Source organism: Rutilus rutilus, assembly GCF_951802725.1.
Source record: "Rutilus rutilus genome assembly, chromosome: 10".
Lineage (NCBI taxonomy): Eukaryota > Metazoa > Chordata > Actinopteri > Cypriniformes > Leuciscidae > Rutilus > Rutilus rutilus.
The window spans coordinates 19,305,070-19,327,242 of NC_140215.1; the positions used below are offsets into that span (position 1 = coordinate 19,305,070).

Below are 22,173 nucleotides of genomic sequence, written 5' to 3' on the forward strand. Positions count from 1 at the left end.
GGTGGTTGAATTAATGTGACATTTTTAAGATGTTTTGAAATTACTTGGTGTTAATGATGCTGATTTCTTTTCCTAGCTGATGACGCCATACCCAGAAAGGACGTAGTGTTTTTGCTGGACGGTTCAGATGGCACTAGAAATACATTCCCAGCAATGCGTGATTTTGTGCAACGAGTAGTGGAGCAATTCAACATAGAGGCAAACAGAGACCGTGTTTCTGTGGTGCAGTACAGTAGAGACGCTGAGGTCAATTTCTATCTGAATACCTACGCAACAAAAGGGGAGATCCTGAACACTGTCAGAGGTCTGAGGCATAGAGGAGGGAGACCCCTCAACACGGGGGCAGCTCTCCAGTACGTGAGGGACAGTGTCTTCACCGCCTCTGCGGGGAGTAGAAAGCAAGAGGGTGTCCCTCAGATTCTTATCCTCCTCAGTGGAGGACGGTCAAGCGATAACATAGATACACCTGCCTCCACCCTAAAAGAGAGCGGAATCTTGATTTTTGGCATTGGCACCAGAAATTCGAGCAGAGAGGTGCAGAGAATTGCCAACGACCCTACCTATGCACAGCCCATCAATGAATTCTCTGACCTTCCCAGTGTCCAGCAGCAGTTTATCAGCTCCCTCAACAATGTGCTTGTACAAGTCAAGCCGATGACACCTACTGTGGCGGGTAAGACAGATTATCACACGTCTCTAGAAAACAGCACACTGAGCTCTCCTTGCAAAGCGTGCCGTAGACACTAAACGGTTCATGTTAGCGATGCATGTTAGCAGAGGCGGGTGAAATTAGCCTAACAAGCGATGGGTTTGAACTCTCTGGGGTGTTAAGCAGTGTTGAGTTTTAATGTGTTTGTTTGTTTATTCGCTCGTTCGTCAGTTTTAGGCACAGTTTTTGTCTTTTGATGAAAATATCCTTTAAATTATAGACCTCATTTTGCCGCATTCAGTAGGTTTAGGCAGTTTTACTCTGACCACAATTAGATGCTATTTTAATTTTAGCAGACAGTAATAACATTTGACTGTTAGATTGGCTGTAAACTAGCTGAAAGGACAGGAGCGTTTTTTCCCTTTTGCAGTTGCCGACTAGAGCACACACATACACCCACAGAAAATATCAGATACCCAGGGCTCACGTGACTTTGTGTTCCATTCCATTACCCATAGCTGAGCGAAGGATGGCTAGGAGGGATGTAGTGTTCCTGCTGGATGGTTCAGATGGCACAAGGAGCTCTTTTCCTGCAATGCGTGACTTTGTTGAGAGGATGGTGGAGAGACTGAATGTGTCTGAGAAAGGAGACCATGTGTCTGTGGTCCAGTACAGCAGAGATCCAGAGGCCCATTTCTATCTTAACACATACTCAAGAAAGGAGGACGTGCTTGACACGCTCAGGGGTCTGATGCACAAAGGAGGGAGACCCCTCAACACAGGGGCAGCTCTGCAGTACGTGAGGGACAATGTCTTCACTGCCTCCTCTGGAAGCAGACTTGTAGAAGGTGTGCCCCAGTTACTGATTCTGCTGAGTGGTGGAAAGTCATTTGATAATGTTGACACACCAGCCTCATCCCTGAAAGAGCTGGGAGTGCTTATCTTTGCGATAGGGTCGAGGAGCTCAGACAGCAGGGAACTCCAGAAGATCTCCAACGAGCCTAGTTATGCACTCTCAGTGAGTGACTTTGCTGACCTTCCCAGTGTCCAACAGCAGCTTTTCACCAACATTAACACGGTCTTTGTAGAGGGAACGTCTATCACCACCACGGCGATAGGTAAGAAAAAAGCCAAACCGGCTTCCTGTAATTCCTCTCCTTTTATTATGTTCGTAGAGAAATGTGCCATATTGTTCCTCTAGTTCTAATGAGTTGCAAAGGAAATGTATTTCTTCCTGAAGAGTAAAACTTTACGAGAGGTGACGCGATATCGAAAACACAAAAAGCATGATCGAGCACCAAGTGTGTAAAGCATTGCGTTTTTTTTTTTTTTCTTCTCTCCTTACAATGTCCCCCACCTGACCCACGCATATGTCTGTTTTTAGCTGAGGGCCGTAGACAGAGGAGAGATGTTGTCTTCCTGCTGGATGGATCGGATGCCACTAGGAATGGGTTCCCAGCAATGAAAGAATTTGTGCAAAGAATGGTGGAGAAATTGGAAGTAGCTGAGAACAGAGATCAAGTTTCTGTGGTCCAGTACAGCAGAGACCCAGAGGCCCATTTCTATCTAAACACGTTCAAGACAAAGGAAAAAATTCTTGACAGTGTCAGAGGTCTGCGGCACAAAGGAGGCAGACCCCTTTACACGGGGGCAGCGCTCCAGTACGTCATAGACAATGTCTTTACTGCCTCCTCCGGCAGCAGACGCGTGGAGGGTGTGCCGCAGATACTGGTTTTGCTTAGCGGGGGAAGGTCATTTGACAGTGTTGAGGCAGCAGCCTCCTCTCTGAAAGAGCTTGGCATCTTGACTTTTGGAATAGGATCGAGGGGCTCTGATAGCAGAGAATTGCAGAGAATTTCATACGACCCCAATTATGCTCTGTCCGTGTCCGACTTCAGTGAGCTTCCAAATGTCCAAGAGCAGCTGCTGGCCTCTGTCAAGGCTGTTTCAATTCCCATCACTCCAACTTCACAGACTGTTACCGGTACGTGCGTTGCAGTACTTTACAATACGCTGTGTCTTGTTTTTCTTCATGATGTCCCTACTTTTTCTAACCGTAGCTCAGAGAGTTAATGAGGTGATGAACCGATGTGTCATTCTGAAGGTTTATGAACGTTATGCACATTACTTGGTGTTAATGATGCTGTTTTTCCCCCTCCTAGCTGATTACGTCACACCCAGAAAGGACATAGTGTTTCTGCTGGACGGTTCAGATGGCACTAGGAATTCTTTCCCAGCTATGCGTGATTTTGTGCAGAGAGTAGTGGAGCAATACACCATAGAGGCAAACAGGGACCGTGTTTCTGTGGTGCAGTACAGTAGAGAAGCCGAGGTCCATTTCTATCTAAATAGCTACACGACAAAGGAAGAGGTTCTTGACCGTGTCAGAGGTCTGAGACACAAAGGAGGTAGACCCCTCTACACGGGGGCAGCTCTCCAGTACGTCAGAGACAATGTATTTACTGCCTCCTCCGGCAGCAGGCGGTTGGAGGGTGTGCCGCAGATACTGATCTTGCTTAGCGGGGGAAGGTCATTCGACAGTGTTGATGCAGCAGCCTCCTCTCTGAAAGAGCTTGGCGTCTTGACCTTTGGAATTGGATCGAGGGGCTCTGATAGCAGAGAACTGCAGAGAATCTCATACGACCCCAATTATGCTCTGTCCGTGTCCGACTTCAGTGAGCTCCCAAATGTCCAAGAGCAGCTGCTGGCCTCTGTCCAGGCTGTTGCAATGCCCATCACACCAACTTCACCGACTCTCACTGGTATGTGCATGGCAGAACTTTATGACAGCTAGCTCACAGGCTGTGCTTTGTTGATCTCCCTAAGTAGTAATGAGCAGTGGGACCATTACCCGCAGCTTAGGTAGTCGATGAGGTGGTTGAATTAATGTGACATTTTTAAGATGTTTTGAAATTACTTGGTGTTAATGATGCTGATTTCTTTTCCTAGCTGATGACGCCATACCCAGAAAGGACGTAGTGTTTTTGCTGGACGGTTCAGATGGCACTAGAAATACATTCCCAGCAATGCGTGATTTTGTGCAACGAGTAGTGGAGCAATTCAACATAGAGGCAAACAGAGACCGTGTTTCTGTGGTGCAGTACAGTAGAGACGCTGAGGTCAATTTCTATCTGAATACCTACGCAACAAAAGGGGAGATCCTGAACACTGTCAGAGGTCTGAGGCATAGAGGAGGGAGACCCCTCAACACGGGGGCAGCTCTCCAGTACGTGAGGGACAGTGTCTTCACCGCCTCTGCGGGGAGTAGAAAGCAAGAGGGTGTCCCTCAGATTCTTATCCTCCTCAGTGGAGGACGGTCAAGCGATAACATAGATACACCTGCCTCCACCCTAAAAGAGAGCGGAATCTTGATTTTTGGCATTGGCACCAGAAATTCGAGCAGAGAGGTGCAGAGAATTGCCAACGACCCTACCTATGCACAGCCCATCAATGAATTCTCTGACCTTCCCAGTGTCCAGCAGCAGTTTATCAGCTCCCTCAACAATGTGCTTGTACAAGTCAAGCCGATGACACCTACTGTGGCGGGTAAGACAGATTATCACACGTCTCTAGAAAACAGCACACTGAGCTCTCCTTGCAAAGCGTGCCGTAGACACTAAACGGTTCATGTTAGCGATGCATGTTAGCAGAGGCGGGTGAAATTAGCCTAACAAGCGATGGGTTTGAACTCTCTGGGGTGTTAAGCAGTGTTGAGTTTTAATGTGTTTGTTTGTTTATTCGCTCGTTCGTCAGTTTTAGGCACAGTTTTTGTCTTTTGATGAAAATATCCTTTAAATTATAGACCTCATTTTGCCGCATTCAGTAGGTTTAGGCAGTTTTACTCTGACCACAATTAGATGCTATTTTAATTTTAGCAGACAGTAATAACATTTGACTGTTAGATTGGCTGTAAACTAGCTGAAAGGACAGGAGCGTTTTTTCCCTTTTGCAGTTGCCGACTAGAGCACACACATACACCCACAGAAAATATCAGATACCCAGGGCTCACGTGACTTTGTGTTCCATTCCATTACCCATAGCTGAGCGAAGGATGGCTAGGAGGGATGTAGTGTTCCTGCTGGATGGTTCAGATGGCACAAGGAGCTCTTTTCCTGCAATGCGTGACTTTGTTGAGAGGATGGTGGAGAGACTGAATGTGTCTGAGAAAGGAGACCATGTGTCTGTGGTCCAGTACAGCAGAGATCCAGAGGCCCATTTCTATCTTAACACATACTCAAGAAAGGAGGACGTGCTTGACACGCTCAGGGGTCTGATGCACAAAGGAGGGAGACCCCTCAACACAGGGGCAGCTCTGCAGTACGTGAGGGACAATGTCTTCACTGCCTCCTCTGGAAGCAGACTTGTAGAAGGTGTGCCCCAGTTACTGATTCTGCTGAGTGGTGGAAAGTCATTTGATAATGTTGACACACCAGCCTCATCCCTGAAAGAGCTGGGAGTGCTTATCTTTGCGATAGGGTCGAGGAGCTCAGACAGCAGGGAACTCCAGAAGATCTCCAACGAGCCTAGTTATGCACTCTCAGTGAGTGACTTTGCTGACCTTCCCAGTGTCCAACAGCAGCTTTTCACCAACATTAACACGGTCTTTGTAGAGGGAACGTCTATCACCACCACGGCGATAGGTAAGAAAAAAGCCAAACCGGCTTCCTGTAATTCCTCTCCTTTTATTATGTTCGTAGAGAAATGTGCCATATTGTTCCTCTAGTTCTAATGAGTTGCAAAGGAAATGTATTTCTTCCTGAAGAGTAAAACTTTACGAGAGGTGACGCGATATCGAAAACACAAAAAGCATGATCGAGCACCAAGTGTGTAAAGCATTGCGTTTTTTTTTTTTTTCTTCTCTCCTTACAATGTCCCCCACCTGACCCACGCATATGTCTGTTTTTAGCTGAGGGCCGTAGACAGAGGAGAGATGTTGTCTTCCTGCTGGATGGATCGGATGCCACTAGGAATGGGTTCCCAGCAATGAAAGAATTTGTGCAAAGAATGGTGGAGAAATTGGAAGTAGCTGAGAACAGAGATCAAGTTTCTGTGGTCCAGTACAGCAGAGACCCAGAGGCCCATTTCTATCTAAACACGTTCAAGACAAAGGAAAAAATTCTTGACAGTGTCAGAGGTCTGCGGCACAAAGGAGGCAGACCCCTTTACACGGGGGCAGCGCTCCAGTACGTCATAGACAATGTCTTTACTGCCTCCTCCGGCAGCAGACGCGTGGAGGGTGTGCCGCAGATACTGGTTTTGCTTAGCGGGGGAAGGTCATTTGACAGTGTTGAGGCAGCAGCCTCCTCTCTGAAAGAGCTTGGCATCTTGACTTTTGGAATAGGATCGAGGGGCTCTGATAGCAGAGAATTGCAGAGAATTTCATACGACCCCAATTATGCTCTGTCCGTGTCCGACTTCAGTGAGCTTCCAAATGTCCAAGAGCAGCTGCTGGCCTCTGTCAAGGCTGTTTCAATTCCCATCACTCCAACTTCACAGACTGTTACCGGTACGTGCGTTGCAGTACTTTACAATACGCTGTGTCTTGTTTTTCTTCATGATGTCCCTACTTTTTCTAACCGTAGCTCAGAGAGTTAATGAGGTGATGAACCGATGTGTCATTCTGAAGGTTTATGAACGTTATGCACATTACTTGGTGTTAATGATGCTGTTTTTCCCCCTCCTAGCTGATTACGTCACACCCAGAAAGGACATAGTGTTTCTGCTGGACGGTTCAGATGGCACTAGGAATTCTTTCCCAGCTATGCGTGATTTTGTGCAGAGAGTAGTGGAGCAATACACCATAGAGGCAAACAGGGACCGTGTTTCTGTGGTGCAGTACAGTAGAGAAGCCGAGGTCCATTTCTATCTAAATAGCTACACGACAAAGGAAGAGGTTCTTGACCGTGTCAGAGGTCTGAGACACAAAGGAGGTAGACCCCTCTACACGGGGGCAGCTCTCCAGTACGTCAGAGACAATGTATTTACTGCCTCCTCCGGCAGCAGGCGGTTGGAGGGTGTGCCGCAGATACTGATCTTGCTTAGCGGGGGAAGGTCATTCGACAGTGTTGATGCAGCAGCCTCCTCTCTGAAAGAGCTTGGCGTCTTGACCTTTGGAATTGGATCGAGGGGCTCTGAAAGCAGAGAACTGCAGAGAATCTCATACGACCCCAATTATGCTCTGTCCGTGTCCGACTTCAGTGAGCTCCCAAATGTCCAAGAGCAGCTGCTGGCCTCTGTCCAGGCTGTTGCAATGCCCATCACACCAACTTCACCGACTCTCACTGGTATGTGCATGGCAGAACTTTATGACAGCTAGCTCACAGGCTGTGCTTTGTTGATCTCCCTAAGTAGTAATGAGCAGTGGGACCATTACCCGCAGCTTAGGTAGTCGATGAGGTGGTTGAATTAATGTGACATTTTTAAGATGTTTTGAAATTACTTGGTGTTAATGATGCTGATTTCTTTTCCTAGCTGATGACGCCATACCCAGAAAGGACGTAGTGTTTTTGCTGGACGGTTCAGATGGCACTAGAAATACATTCCCAGCAATGCGTGATTTTGTGCAACGAGTAGTGGAGCAATTCAACATAGAGGCAAACAGAGACCGTGTTTCTGTGGTGCAGTACAGTAGAGACGCTGAGGTCAATTTCTATCTGAATACCTACGCAACAAAAGGGGAGATCCTGAACACTGTCAGAGGTCTGAGGCATAGAGGAGGGAGACCCCTCAACACGGGGGCAGCTCTCCAGTACGTGAGGGACAGTGTCTTCACCGCCTCTGCGGGGAGTAGAAAGCAAGAGGGTGTCCCTCAGATTCTTATCCTCCTCAGTGGAGGACGGTCAAGCGATAACATAGATACACCTGCCTCCACCCTAAAAGAGAGCGGAATCTTGATTTTTGGCATTGGCACCAGAAATTCGAGCAGAGAGGTGCAGAGAATTGCCAACGACCCTACCTATGCACAGCCCATCAATGAATTCTCTGACCTTCCCAGTGTCCAGCAGCAGTTTATCAGCTCCCTCAACAATGTGCTTGTACAAGTCAAGCCGATGACACCTACTGTGGCGGGTAAGACAGATTATCACACGTCTCTAGAAAACAGCACACTGAGCTCTCCTTGCAAAGCGTGCCGTAGACACTAAACGGTTCATGTTAGCGATGCATGTTAGCAGAGGCGGGGGAAATTAGCCTAACAAGCGATGGGTTTGAACTCTCTGGGGTGTTAAGCAGTGTTGAGTTTTAATGTGTTTGTTTGTTTATTCGCTCGTTCGTCAGTTTTAGGCACAGTTTTTGTCTTTTGATGAAAATATCCTTTAAATTATAGACCTCATTTTGCCGCATTCAGTAGGTTTAGGCAGTTTTACTCTGACCACAATTAGATGCTATTTTAGCAGACAGTAATAACATTTGACTGTTAGATTGGCTGTAAACTAGCTGAAAGGACAGGAGCGTTTTTTCCCTTTTGCAGTTGCCGACTAGAGCACACACATACACCCACAGAAAATATCAGATACCCAGGGCTCACGTGACTTTGTGTTCCATTCCATTACCCATAGCTGAGCGAAGGATGGCTAGGAGGGATGTAGTGTTCCTGCTGGATGGTTCAGATGGCACAAGGAGCTCTTTTCCTGCAATGCGTGACTTTGTTGAGAGGATGGTGGAGAGACTGAATGTGTCTGAGAAAGGAGACCATGTGTCTGTGGTCCAGTACAGCAGAGATCCAGAGGCCCATTTCTATCTTAACACATACTCAAGAAAGGAGGACGTGCTTGACACGCTCAGGGGTCTGATGCACAAAGGAGGGAGACCCCTCAACACAGGGGCAGCTCTGCAGTACGTGAGGGACAATGTCTTCACTGCCTCCTCTGGAAGCAGACTTGTAGAAGGTGTGCCCCAGTTACTGATTCTGCTGAGTGGTGGAAAGTCATTTGATAATGTTGACACACCAGCCTCATCCCTGAAAGAGCTGGGAGTGCTTATCTTTGCGATAGGGTCGAGGAGCTCAGACAGCAGGGAACTCCAGAAGATCTCCAACGAGCCTAGTTATGCACTCTCAGTGAGTGACTTTGCTGACCTTCCCAGTGTCCAACAGCAGCTTTTCACCAACATTAACACAGTCTTTGTAGAGGGAACGTCTATCACCACCACGGCGATAGGTAAGAAAAAAGCCAAACCGGCTTCCTGTAATTCCTCTCCTTTTATTATGTTCGTAGAGAAATGTGCCATATTGTTCCTCTAGTTCTAATGAGTTGCAAAGGAAATGTATTTCTTCCTGAAGAGTAAAACTTTACGAGAGGTGACGCGATATCGAAAACACAAAAAGCATGATCGAGCACCAAGTGTGTAAAGCATTGCGTTTTTTTTTTTTTCTTCTCTCCTTACAATGTCCCCCACCTGACCCACGCATATGTCTGTTTTTAGCTGAGGGCCGTAGACAGAGGAGAGATGTTGTCTTCCTGCTGGATGGATCGGATGCCACTAGGAATGGGTTCCCAGCAATGAAAGAATTTGTGCAAAGAATGGTGGAGAAATTGGAAGTAGCTGAGAACAGAGATCAAGTTTCTGTGGTCCAGTACAGCAGAGACCCAGAGGCCCATTTCTATCTAAACACGTTCAAGACAAAGGAAAAAATTCTTGACAGTGTCAGAGGTCTGCGGCACAAAGGAGGCAGACCCCTTTACACGGGGGCAGCGCTCCAGTACGTCATAGACAATGTCTTTACTGCCTCCTCCGGCAGCAGACGCGTGGAGGGTGTGCCGCAGATACTGGTTTTGCTTAGCGGGGGAAGGTCATTTGACAGTGTTGAGGCAGCAGCCTCCTCTCTGAAAGAGCTTGGCATCTTGACTTTTGGAATAGGATCGAGGGGCTCTGATAGCAGAGAATTGCAGAGAATTTCATACGACCCCAATTATGCTCTGTCCGTGTCCGACTTCAGTGAGCTTCCAAATGTCCAAGAGCAGCTGCTGGCCTCTGTCAAGGCTGTTTCAATTCCCATCACTCCAACTTCACAGACTGTTACCGGTACGTGCGTTGCAGTACTTTACAATACGCTGTGTCTTGTTTTTCTTCATGATGTCCCTACTTTTTCTAACCGTAGCTCAGAGAGTTAATGAGGTGATGAACCGATGTGTCATTCTGAAGGTTTATGAACGTTATGCACATTACTTGGTGTTAATGATGCTGTTTTTCCCCCTCCTAGCTGATTACGTCACACCCAGAAAGGACATAGTGTTTCTGCTGGACGGTTCAGATGGCACTAGGAATTCTTTCCCAGCTATGCGTGATTTTGTGCAGAGAGTAGTGGAGCAATACACCATAGAGGCAAACAGGGACCGTGTTTCTGTGGTGCAGTACAGTAGAGAAGCCGAGGTCCATTTCTATCTAAATAGCTACACGACAAAGGAAGAGGTTCTTGACCGTGTCAGAGGTCTGAGACACAAAGGAGGTAGACCCCTCTACACGGGGGCAGCTCTCCAGTACGTCAGAGACAATGTATTTACTGCCTCCTCCGGCAGCAGACGGTTGGAGGGTGTGCCGCAGATACTGATCTTGCTTAGCGGGGGAAGGTCATTCGACAGTGTTGATGCAGCAGCCTCCTCTCTGAAAGAGCTTGGTGTCTTGACCTTTGGAATTGGATCGAGGGGCTCTGATAGCAGAGAACTGCAGAGAATCTCATACGACCCCAATTATGCTCTGTCCGTGTCCGACTTCAGTGAGCTCCCAAATGTCCAAGAGCAGCTGCTGGCCTCTGTCCAGGCTGTTGCAATGCCCATCACACCAACTTCACCGACTCTCACTGGTATGTGCATGGCAGAACTTTATGACAGCTAGCTCACAGGCTGTGCTTTGTTGATCTCCCTAAGTAGTAATGAGCAGTGGGACCATTACCCGCAGCTTAGGTAGTCGATGAGGTGGTTGAATTAATGTGACATTTTTAAGATGTTTTGAAATTACTTGGTGTTAATGATGCTGATTTCTTTTCCTAGCTGATGACGCCATACCCAGAAAGGACGTAGTGTTTTTGCTGGACGGTTCAGATGGCACTAGAAATACATTCCCAGCAATGCGTGATTTTGTGCAACGAGTAGTGGAGCAATACACCATAGAGGCAAACAGGGACCGTGTTTCTGTGGTGCAGTACAGTAGAGAAGCCGAGGTCCATTTCTATCTAAATAGCTACACGACAAAGGAAGAGGTTCTTGACCGTGTCAGAGGTCTGAGACACAAAGGAGGTAGACCCCTCTACACGGGGGCAGCTCTCCAGTACGTCAGAGACAATGTATTTACTGCCTCCTCCGGCAGCAGACGGTTGGAGGGTGTGCCGCAGATACTGATCTTGCTTAGCGGGGGAAGGTCATTCGACAGTGTTGATGCAGCAGCCTCCTCTCTGAAAGAGCTTGGCGTCTTGACCTTTGGAATTGGATCGAGGGGCTCTGATAGCAGAGAACTGCAGAGAATCTCATACGACCCCAATTATGCTCTGTCCGTGTCCGACTTCAGTGAGCTCCCAAATGTCCAAGAGCAGCTGCTGGCCTCTGTCCAGGCTGTTGCAATGCCCATCACACCAACTTCACCGACTCTCACTGGTATGTGCATGGCAGAACTTTATGACAGCTAGCTCACAGGCTGTGCTTTGTTGATCTCCCGAAGTAGTAATGAGCAGTGGGACCATTACCCGCAGCTTAGGTAGTCGATGAGGTGGTTGAATTAATGTGACATTTTTAAGATGTTTTGAAATTACTTGGTGTTAATGATGCTGATTTCTTTTCCTAGCTGATGACGCCATACCCAGAAAGGACGTAGTGTTTTTGCTGGACGGTTCAGATGGCACTAGAAATACATTCCCAGCAATGCGTGATTTTGTGCAACGAGTAGTGGAGCAATTCAACATAGAGGCAAACAGAGACCGTGTTTCTGTGGTGCAGTACAGTAGAGACGCTGAGGTCAATTTCTATCTGAATACCTACGCAACAAAAGGGGAGATCCTGAACACTGTCAGAGGTCTGAGGCATAGAGGAGGGAGACCCCTCAACACGGGGGCAGCTCTCCAGTACGTGAGGGACAGTGTCTTCACCGCCTCTGCGGGGAGTAGAAAGCAAGAGGGTGTCCCTCAGATTCTTATCCTCCTCAGTGGAGGACGGTCAAGCGATAACATAGATACACCTGCCTCCACCCTAAAAGAGAGCGGAATCTTGATTTTTGGCATTGGCACCAGAAATTCGAGCAGAGAGGTGCAGAGAATTGCCAACGACCCTACCTATGCACAGCCCATCAATGAATTCTCTGACCTTCCCAGTGTCCAGCAGCAGTTTATCAGCTCCCTCAACAATGTGCTTGTACAAGTCAAGCCGATGACACCTACTGTGGCGGGTAAGACAGATTATCACACGTCTCTAGAAAACAGCACACTGAGCTCTCCTTGCAAAGCGTGCCGTAGACACTAAACGGTTCATGTTAGCGATGCATGTTAGCAGAGGCGGGGGAAATTAGCCTAACAAGCGATGGGTTTGAACTCTCTGGGGTGTTAAGCAGTGTTGAGTTTTAATGTGTTTGTTTGTTTATTCGCTCGTTCGTCAGTTTTAGGCACAGTTTTTGTCTTTTGATGAAAATATCCTTTAAATTATAGACCTCATTTTGCCGCATTCAGTAGGTTTAGGCAGTTTTACTCTGACCACAATTAGATGCTATTTTAGCAGACAGTAATAACATTTGACTGTTAGATTGGCTGTAAACTAGCTGAAAGGATAGGAGCGTTTTTTCCCTTTTGCAGTTGCCGACTAGAGCACACACACACACACCCACAGACAATATCAGATACCCAGGGCTCACGTGACTTTGTGTTCCATTCCATTACCCATAGCTGAGCGAAGGATGGCTAGGAGGGATGTAGTGTTCCTGCTGGATGGTTCAGATGGCACAAGGAGCTCTTTCCCTGCAATGCGTGACTTTGTTGAGAGGATGGTGGAGAGACTGAATGTGTCTGAGAAAGGAGACCATGTGTCTGTGGTCCAGTACAGCAGAGATCCAGAGGCCCATTTCTATCTTAACACATACTCAAGAAAGGAGGACGTGCTTGACACGCTCAGGGGTCTGATGCACAAAGGAGGGAGACCCCTCAACACAGGGGCAGCTCTGCAGTACGTGAGGGACAATGTCTTCACTGCCTCCTCTGGAAGCAGACTTGTAGAAGGTGTGCCCCAGTTACTGATTCTGCTGAGTGGTGGAAAGTCATTTGATAATGTTGACACACCAGCCTCATCCCTGAAAGAGCTGGGAGTGCTTATCTTTGCGATAGGGTCGAGGAGCTCAGACAGCAGGGAACTCCAGAAGATCTCCAACGAGCCTAGTTATGCACTCTCAGTGAGTGACTTTGCTGACCTTCCCAGTGTCCAACAGCAGCTTTTCACCAACATTAACACGGTCTTTGTAGAGGGAACGTCTATCACCACCACGGCGATAGGTAAGAAAAAAGCCAAACCGGCTTCCTGTAATTCCTCTCCTTTTATTATGTTCGTAGAGAAATGTGCCATATTGTTCCTCTAGTTCTAATGAGTTGCAAAGGAAATGTATTTCTTCCTGAAGAGTAAAACTTTACGAGAGGTGACGCGATATCGAAAACACAAAAAGCATGATCGAGCACCAAGTGTGTAAAGCATTGCGTTTTTTTTTTTTTTCTTCTCTCCTTACAATGTCCCCCACCTGACCCACGCATATGTCTGTTTTTAGCTGAGGGCCGTAGACAGAGGAGAGATGTTGTCTTCCTGCTGGATGGATCGGATGCCACTAGGAATGGGTTCCCAGCAATGAAAGAATTTGTGCAAAGAATGGTGGAGAAATTGGAAGTAGCTGAGAACAGAGATCAAGTTTCTGTGGTCCAGTACAGCAGAGACCCAGAGGCCCATTTCTATCTAAACACGTTCAAGACAAAGGAAAAAATTCTTGACCGTGTCAGAGGTCTGCGGCACAAAGGAGGCAGACCCCTTTACACGGGGGCAGCGCTCCAGTACGTCAGAGACAATGTCTTTACTGCCTCCTCCGGCAGCAGACGCGTGGAGGGTGTGCCGCAGATACTGGTTTTGCTTAGCGGGGGAAGGTCATTTGACAGTGTTGAGGCAGCAGCCTCCTCTCTGAAAGAGCTTGGCATCTTGACTTTTGGAATAGGATCGAGGGGCTCTGATAGCAGAGAATTGCAGAGAATTTCATACGACCCCAATTATGCTCTGTCCGTGTCCGACTTCAGTGAGCTTCCAAATGTCCAAGAGCAGCTGCTGGCCTCTGTCAAGGCTGTTTCAATTCCCATCACTCCAACTTCACAGACTGTTACCGGTACGTGCGTTGCAGTACTTTACAATACGCTGTGTCTTGTTTTTCTTCATGATGTCCCTACTTTTTCTAACCGTAGCTCAGAGAGTTAATGAGGTGATGAACCGATGTGTCATTCTGAAGGTTTATGAACGTTATGCACATTACTTGGTGTTAATGATGCTGTTTTTCCCCCTCCTAGCTGATTACGTCACACCCAGAAAGGACATAGTGTTTCTGCTGGACGGTTCAGATGGCACTAGGAATTCTTTCCCAGCTATGCGTGATTTTGTGCAGAGAGTAGTGGAGCAATACACCATAGAGGCAAACAGGGACCGTGTTTCTGTGGTGCAGTACAGTAGAGAAGCCGAGGTCCATTTCTATCTAAATAGCTACACGACAAAGGAAGAGGTTCTTGACCGTGTCAGAGGTCTGAGACACAAAGGAGGTAGACCCCTCTACACGGGGGCAGCTCTCCAGTACGTCAGAGACAATGTATTTACTGCCTCCTCCGGCAGCAGGCGGTTGGAGGGTGTGCCGCAGATACTGATCTTGCTTAGCGGGGGAAGGTCATTCGACAGTGTTGATGCAGCAGCCTCCTCTCTGAAAGAGCTTGGCGTCTTGACCTTTGGAATTGGATCGAGGGGCTCTGATAGCAGAGAACTGCAGAGAATCTCATACGACCCCAATTATGCTCTGTCCGTGTCCGACTTCAGTGAGCTCCCAAATGTCCAAGAGCAGCTGCTGGCCTCTGTCCAGGCTGTTGCAATGCCCATCACACCAACTTCACCGACTCTCACTGGTATGTGCATGGCAGAACTTTATGACAGCTAGCTCACAGGCTGTGCTTTGTTGATCTCCCTAAGTAGTAATGAGCAGTGGGACCATTACCCGCAGCTTAGGTAGTCGATGAGGTGGTTGAATTAATGTGACATTTTTAAGATGTTTTGAAATTACTTGGTGTTAATGATGCTGATTTCTTTTCCTAGCTGATGACGCCATACCCAGAAAGGACGTAGTGTTTTTGCTGGACGGTTCAGATGGCACTAGAAATACATTCCCAGCAATGCGTGATTTTGTGCAACGAGTAGTGGAGCAATTCAACATAGAGGCAAACAGAGACCGTGTTTCTGTGGTGCAGTACAGTAGAGACGCTGAGGTCAATTTCTATCTGAATACCTACGCAACAAAAGGGGAGATCCTGAACACTGTCAGAGGTCTGAGGCATAGAGGAGGGAGACCCCTCAACACGGGGGCAGCTCTCCAGTACGTGAGGGACAGTGTCTTCACCGCCTCTGCGGGGAGTAGAAAGCAAGAGGGTGTCCCTCAGATTCTTATCCTCCTCAGTGGAGGACGGTCAAGCGATAACATAGATACACCTGCCTCCACCCTAAAAGAGAGCGGAATCTTGATTTTTGGCATTGGCACCAGAAATTCGAGCAGAGAGGTGCAGAGAATTGCCAACGACCCTACCTATGCACAGCCCATCAATGAATTCTCTGACCTTCCCAGTGTCCAGCAGCAGTTTATCAGCTCCCTCAACAATGTGCTTGTACAAGTCAAGCCGATGACACCTACTGTGGCGGGTAAGACAGATTATCACACGTCTCTAGAAAACAGCACACTGAGCTCTCCTTGCAAAGCGTGCCGTAGACACTAAACGGTTCATGTTAGCGATGCATGTTAGCAGAGGTGGGGGAAATTAGCCTAACAAGCGATGGGTTTGAACTCTCTGGGGTGTTAAGCAGTGTTGAGTTTTAATGTGTTTGTTTGTTTATTCGCTCGTTCGTCAGTTTTAGGCACAGTTTTTGTCTTTTGATGAAAATATCCTTTAAATTATAGACCTCATTTTGCCGCATTCAGTAGGTTTAGGCAGTTTTACTCTGACCACAATTAGATGCTATTTTAGCAGACAGTAATAACATTTGACTGTTAGATTGGCTGTAAACTAGCTGAAAGGACAGGAGCGTTTTTTCCCTTTTGCAGTTGCCGACTAGAGCACACACATACACCCACAGAAAATATCAGATACCCAGGGCTCACGTGACTTTGTGTTCCATTCCATTACCCATAGCTGAGCGAAGGATGGCTAGGAGGGATGTAGTGTTCCTGCTGGATGGTTCAGATGGCACAAGGAGCTCTTTTCCTGCAATGCGTGACTTTGTTGAGAGGATGGTGGAGAGACTGAATGTGTCTGAGAAAGGAGACCATGTGTCTGTGGTCCAGTACAGCAGAGATCCAGAGGCCCATTTCTATCTTAACACATACTCAAGAAAGGAGGACGTGCTTGACACGCTCAGGGGTCTGATGCACAAAGGAGGGAGACCCCTCAACACAGGGGCAGCTCTGCAGTACGTGAGGGACAATGTCTTCACTGCCTCCTCTGGAAGCAGACTTGTAGAAGGTGTGCCCCAGTTACTGATTCTGCTGAGTGGTGGAAAGTCATTTGATAATGTTGACACACCAGCCTCATCCCTGAAAGAGCTGGGAGTGCTTATCTTTGCGATAGGGTCGAGGAGCTCAGACAGCAGGGAACTCCAGAAGATCTCCAACGAGCCTAGTTATGCACTCTCAGTGAGTGACTTTGCTGACCTTCCCAGTGTCCAACAGCAGCTTTTCACCAACATTAACACGGTCTTTGTAGAGGGAACGTCTATCACCACCACGGCGATAGGTAAGAAAAAAGCCAAACCGGCTTCCTGTAATTCCTCTCCTTTTATTATGTTCGTAGAGAAATGTGCCATATTGTTCCTCTAGTTCTAATGAGTTGCAAAGGAAATGTATTTCTTCCTGAAGAGTAAAACTTTACGAGAGGTGACGCGATATCGAAAACACAAAAAGCATGATCGAGCACCAAGTGTGTAAAGCATTGCGTTTTTTTTTTTTCTTCTCTCCTTACAATGTCCCCCACCTGACCCACGCATATGTCTGTTTTTAGCTGAGGGCCGTAGACAGAGGAGAGATGTTGTCTTCCTGCTGGATGGATCGGATGCCACTAGGAATGGGTTCCCAGCAATGAAAGAATTTGTGCAAAGAATGGTGGAGAAATTGGAAGTAGCTGAGAACAGAGATCAAGTTTCTGTGGTGCAGTACAGTAGAGAAGCCGAGGTCCATTTCTATCTAAATAGCTACACGACAAAGGAAGAGGTTCTTGACCGTGTCAGAGGTCTGAGACACAAAGGAGGTAGACCCCTCTACACGGGGGCAGCTCTCCAGTACGTCAGAGACAATGTATTTACTGCCTCCTCCGGCAGCAGACGGTTGGAGGGTGTGCCGCAGATACTGATCTTGCTTAGCGGGGGAAGGTCATTCGACAGTGTTGATGCAGCAGCCTCCTCTCTGAAAGAGCTTGGCGTCTTGACCTTTGGAATTGGATCGAGGGGCTCTGATAGCAGAGAACTGCAGAGAATCTCATACGACCCCAATTATGCTCTGTCCGTGTCCGACTTCAGTGAGCTCCCAAATGTCCAAGAGCAGCTGCTGGCCTCTGTCCAGGCTGTTGCAATGCCCATCACACCAACTTCACCGACTCTCACTGGTATGTGCATGGCAGAACTTTATGACAGCTAGCTCACAGGCTGTGCTTTGTTGATCTCCCTAAGTAGTAATGAGCAGTGGGACCATTACCCGCAGCTTAGGTAGTCGATGAGGTGGTTGAATTAATGTGACATTTTTAAGATGTTTTGAAATTACTTGGTGTTAATGATGCTGATTTCTTTTCCTAGCTGATGACGCCATACCCAGAAAGGACGTAGTGTTTTTGCTGGACGGTTCAGATGGCACTAGAAATACATTCCCAGCAATGCGTGATTTTGTGCAACGAGTAGTGGAGCAATTCAACATAGAGGCAAACAGAGACCGTGTTTCTGTGGTGCAGTACAGTAGAGACGCTGAGGTCAATTTCTATCTGAATACCTACGCAACAAAAGGGGAGATCCTGAACACTGTCAGAGGTCTGAGGCATAGAGGAGGGAGACCCCTCAACACGGGGGCAGCTCTCCAGTACGTGAGGGACAGTGTCTTCACCGCCTCTGCGGGGAGTAGAAAGCAAGAGGGTGTCCCTCAGATTCTTATCCTCCTCAGTGGAGGACGGTCAAGCGATAACATAGATACACCTGCCTCCACCCTAAAAGAGAGCGGAATCTTGATTTTTGGCATTGGCACCAGAAATTCGAGCAGAGAGGTGCAGAGAATTGCCAACGACCCTACCTATGCACAGCCCATCAATGAATTCTCTGACCTTCCCAGTGTCCAGCAGCAGTTTATCAGCTCCCTCAACAATGTGCTTGTACAAGTCAAGCCGATGACACCTACTGTGGCGGGTAAGACAGATTATCACACGTCTCTAGAAAACAGCACACTGAGCTCTCCTTGCAAAGCGTGCCGTAGACACTAAACGGTTCATGTTAGCGATGCATGTTAGCAGAGGCGGGGGAAATTAGCCTAACAAGCGATGGGTTTGAACTCTCTGGGGTGTTAAGCAGTGTTGAGTTTTAATGTGTTTGTTTGTTTATTCGCTCGTTCGTCAGTTTTAGGCACAGTTTTTGTCTTTTGATGAAAATATCCTTTAAATTATAGACCTCATTTTGCCGCATTCAGTAGGTTTAGGCAGTTTTACTCTGACCACAATTAGATGCTATTTTAGCAGACAGTAATAACATTTGACTGTTAGATTGGCTGTAAACTAGCTGAAAGGACAGGAGCGTTTTTTCCCTTTTGCAGTTGCCGACTAGAGCACACACATACACCCACAGAAAATATCAGATACCCAGGGCTCACGTGACTTTGTGTTCCATTCCATTACCCATAGCTGAGCGAAGGATGGCTAGGAGAGATGTAGTGTTCCTGCTGGATGGTTCAGATGGCACAAGGAGCTCTTTTCCTGCAATGCGTGACTTTGTTGAGAGGATGGTGGAGAGACTGAATGTGTCTGAGAAAGGAGACCATGTGTCTGTGGTCCAGTACAGCAGAGATCCAGAGGCCCATTTCTATCTTAACACATACTCAAGAAAGGAGGACGTGCTTGACACGCTCAGGGGTCTGATGCACAAAGGAGGGAGACCCCTCAACACAGGGGCAGCTCTGCAGTACGTGAGGGACAATGTCTTCACTGCCTCCTCTGGAAGCAGACTTGTAGAAGGTGTGCCCCAGTTACTGATTCTGCTGAGTGGTGGAAAGTCATTTGATAATGTTGACACACCAGCCTCATCCCTGAAAGAGCTGGGAGTGCTTATCTTTGCGATAGGGTCGAGGAGCTCAGACAGCAGGGAACTCCAGAAGATCTCCAACGAGCCTAGTTATGCACTCTCAGTGAGTGACTTTGCTGACCTTCCCAGTGTCCAACAGCAGCTTTTCACCAACATTAACACGGTCTTTGTAGAGGGAACGTCTATCACCACCACGGCGATAGGTAAGAAAAAAGCCAAACCGGCTTCCTGTAATTCCTCTCCTTTTATTATGTTCGTAGAGAAATGTGCCATATTGTTCCTCTAGTTCTAATGAGTTGCAAAGGAAATGTATTTCTTCCTGAAGAGTAAAACTTTACGAGAGGTGACGCAATATCGAAAACACAAAAAGCATGATCGAGCACCAAGTGTGTAAAGCATTGCGTTTTTTTTTTTTTCTTCTCTCCTTACAATGTCCCCCACCTGACCCACGCATATGTCTGTTTTTAGCTGAGGGCCGTAGACAGAGGAGAGATGTTGTCTTCCTGCTGGATGGATCGGATGCCACTAGGAATGGGTTCCCAGCAATGAAAGAATTTGTGCAAAGAATGGTGGAGAAATTGGAAGTAGCTGAGAACAGAGATCAAGTTTCTGTGGTGCAGTACAGTAGAGAAGCCGAGGTCCATTTCTATCTAAATAGCTACACGACAAAGGAAGAGGTTCTTGACCGTGTCAGAGGTCTGAGACACAAAGGAGGTAGACCCCTCTACACGGGGGCAGCTCTCCAGTACGTCAGAGACAATGTATTTACTGCCTCCTCCGGCAGCAGACGGTTGGAGGGTGTGCCGCAGATACTGATCTTGCTTAGCGGGGGAAGGTCATTCGACAGTGTTGATGCAGCAGCCTCCTCTCTGAAAGAGCTTGGCGTCTTGACCTTTGGAATTGGATCGAGGGGCTCTGATAGCAGAGAACTGCAGAGAATCTCATACGACCCCAATTATGCTCTGTCCGTGTCCGACTTCAGTGAGCTCCCAAATGTCCAAGAGCAGCTGCTGGCCTCTGTCCAGGCTGTTGCAATGCCCATCACACCAACTTCACCGACTCTCACTGGTATGTGCATGGCAGAACTTTATGACAGCTAGCTCACAGGCTGTGCTTTGTTGATCTCCCTAAGTAGTAATGAGCAGTGGGACCATTACCCGCAGCTTAGGTAGTCGATGAGGTGGTTGAATTAATGTGACATTTTTAAGATGTTTTGAAATTACTTGGTGTTAATGATGCTGATTTCTTTTCCTAGCTGATGACGCCATACCCAGAAAGGACGTAGTGTTTTTGCTGGACGGTTCAGATGGCACTAGAAATACATTCCCAGCAATGCGTGATTTTGTGCAACGAGTAGTGGAGCAATTCAACATAGAGGCAAACAGAGACCGTGTTTCTGTGGTGCAGTACAGTAGAGACGCTGAGGTCAATTTCTATCTGAATACCTACGCAACAAAAGGGGAGATCCTGAACACTGTCAGAGGTCTGAGGCATAGAGGAGGGAGACCCCTCAACACGGGGGCAGCTCTCCAGTACGTGAGGGACAGTGTCTTCACCGCCTCTGCGGGGAGTAGAAAGCAAGAGGGTGTCCCTCAGATTCTTATCCTCCTCAGTGGAGGACGGTCAAGCGATAACATAGATACACCTGCCTCCACCCTAAAAGAGAGCGGAATCTTGATTTTTGGCATTGGCACCAGAAATTCGAGCAGAGAGGTGCAGAGAATTGCCAACGACCCTACCTATGCACAGCCCATCAATGAATTCTCTGACCTTCCCAGTGTCCAGCAGCAGTTTATCAGCTCCCTCAACAATGTGCTTGTACAAGTCAAGCCGATGACACCTACTGTGGCGGGTAAGACAGATTATCACACGTCTCTAGAAAACAGCACACTGAGCTCTCCTTGCAAAGCGTGCCGTAGACACTAAACGGTTCATGTTAGCGATGCATGTTAGCAGAGGCGGGGGAAATTAGCCTAACAAGCGATGGGTTTGAACTCTCTGGGGTGTTAAGCAGTGTTGAGTTTTAATGTGTTTGTTTGTTTATTCGCTCGTTCGTCAGTTTTAGGCACAGTTTTTGTCTTTTGATGAAAATATCCTTTAAATTATAGACCTCATTTTGCCGCATTCAGTAGGTTTAGGCAGTTTTACTCTGACCACAATTAGATGCTATTTTAGCAGACAGTAATAACATTTGACTGTTAGATTGGCTGTAAACTAGCTGAAAGGACAGGAGCGTTTTTTCCCTTTTGCAGTTGCCGACTAGAGCACACACATACACCCACAGAAAATATCAGATACCCAGGGCTCACGTGACTTTGTGTTCCATTCCATTACCCATAGCTGAGCGAAGGATGGCTAGGAGAGATGTAGTGTTCCTGCTGGATGGTTCAGATGGCACAAGGAGCTCTTTTCCTGCAATGCGTGACTTTGTTGAGAGGATGGTGGAGAGACTGAATGTGTCTGAGAAAGGAGACCATGTGTCTGTGGTCCAGTACAGCAGAGATCCAGAGGCCCATTTCTATCTTAACACATACTCAAGAAAGGAGGACGTGCTTGACACGCTCAGGGGTCTGATGCACAAAGGAGGGAGACCCCTCAACACAGGGGCAGCTCTGCAGTACGTGAGGGACAATGTCTTCACTGCCTCCTCTGGAAGCAGACTTGTAGAAGGTGTGCCCCAGTTACTGATTCTGCTGAGTGGTGGAAAGTCATTTGATAATGTTGACACACCAGCCTCATCCCTGAAAGAGCTGGGAGTGCTTATCTTTGCGATAGGGTCGAGGAGCTCAGACAGCAGGGAACTCCAGAAGATCTCCAACGAGCCTAGTTATGCACTCTCAGTGAGTGACTTTGCTGACCTTCCCAGTGTCCAACAGCAGCTTTTCACCAACATTAACACGGTCTTTGTAGAGGGAACGTCTATCACCACCACGGCGATAGGTAAGAAAAAAGCCAAACCGGCTTCCTGTAATTCCTCTCCTTTTATTATGTTCGTAGAGAAATGTGCCATATTGT

The 22,173-nt window shown here is 47.6% G+C and overlaps 1 protein-coding gene across 1 annotated transcript in view; it reads left to right on the top strand.

The window, feature by feature from the left end:
• The window catches only part of LOC311298257 (uncharacterized protein), a 68,960-nt gene that overhangs the window by 11,247 nt on the left and 35,540 nt on the right, over nucleotides 1-22,173 (top strand). The window contains exons 14-38 of the mRNA XM_084421019.1: nucleotides 77-673; nucleotides 1,168-1,767; nucleotides 2,034-2,633; nucleotides 2,812-3,411; nucleotides 3,599-4,195; nucleotides 4,690-5,289; nucleotides 5,556-6,155; nucleotides 6,334-6,933; nucleotides 7,121-7,717; nucleotides 8,206-8,805; nucleotides 9,071-9,670; nucleotides 9,849-10,448; nucleotides 10,636-11,235; nucleotides 11,423-12,019; nucleotides 12,510-13,109; nucleotides 13,376-13,975; nucleotides 14,154-14,753; nucleotides 14,941-15,537; nucleotides 16,026-16,625; nucleotides 16,890-17,489; nucleotides 17,677-18,273; nucleotides 18,762-19,361; nucleotides 19,627-20,226; nucleotides 20,414-21,010; nucleotides 21,499-22,098. Of these exons, the coding sequence (XP_084277145.1) occupies nucleotides 77-673; nucleotides 1,168-1,767; nucleotides 2,034-2,633; nucleotides 2,812-3,411; nucleotides 3,599-4,195; nucleotides 4,690-5,289; nucleotides 5,556-6,155; nucleotides 6,334-6,933; nucleotides 7,121-7,717; nucleotides 8,206-8,805; nucleotides 9,071-9,670; nucleotides 9,849-10,448; nucleotides 10,636-11,235; nucleotides 11,423-12,019; nucleotides 12,510-13,109; nucleotides 13,376-13,975; nucleotides 14,154-14,753; nucleotides 14,941-15,537; nucleotides 16,026-16,625; nucleotides 16,890-17,489; nucleotides 17,677-18,273; nucleotides 18,762-19,361; nucleotides 19,627-20,226; nucleotides 20,414-21,010; nucleotides 21,499-22,098 (14,979 nt within the window). The remainder of the gene's footprint in view (nucleotides 1-76; nucleotides 674-1,167; nucleotides 1,768-2,033; nucleotides 2,634-2,811; nucleotides 3,412-3,598; nucleotides 4,196-4,689; nucleotides 5,290-5,555; nucleotides 6,156-6,333; nucleotides 6,934-7,120; nucleotides 7,718-8,205; nucleotides 8,806-9,070; nucleotides 9,671-9,848; nucleotides 10,449-10,635; nucleotides 11,236-11,422; nucleotides 12,020-12,509; nucleotides 13,110-13,375; nucleotides 13,976-14,153; nucleotides 14,754-14,940; nucleotides 15,538-16,025; nucleotides 16,626-16,889; nucleotides 17,490-17,676; nucleotides 18,274-18,761; nucleotides 19,362-19,626; nucleotides 20,227-20,413; nucleotides 21,011-21,498; nucleotides 22,099-22,173) is intronic.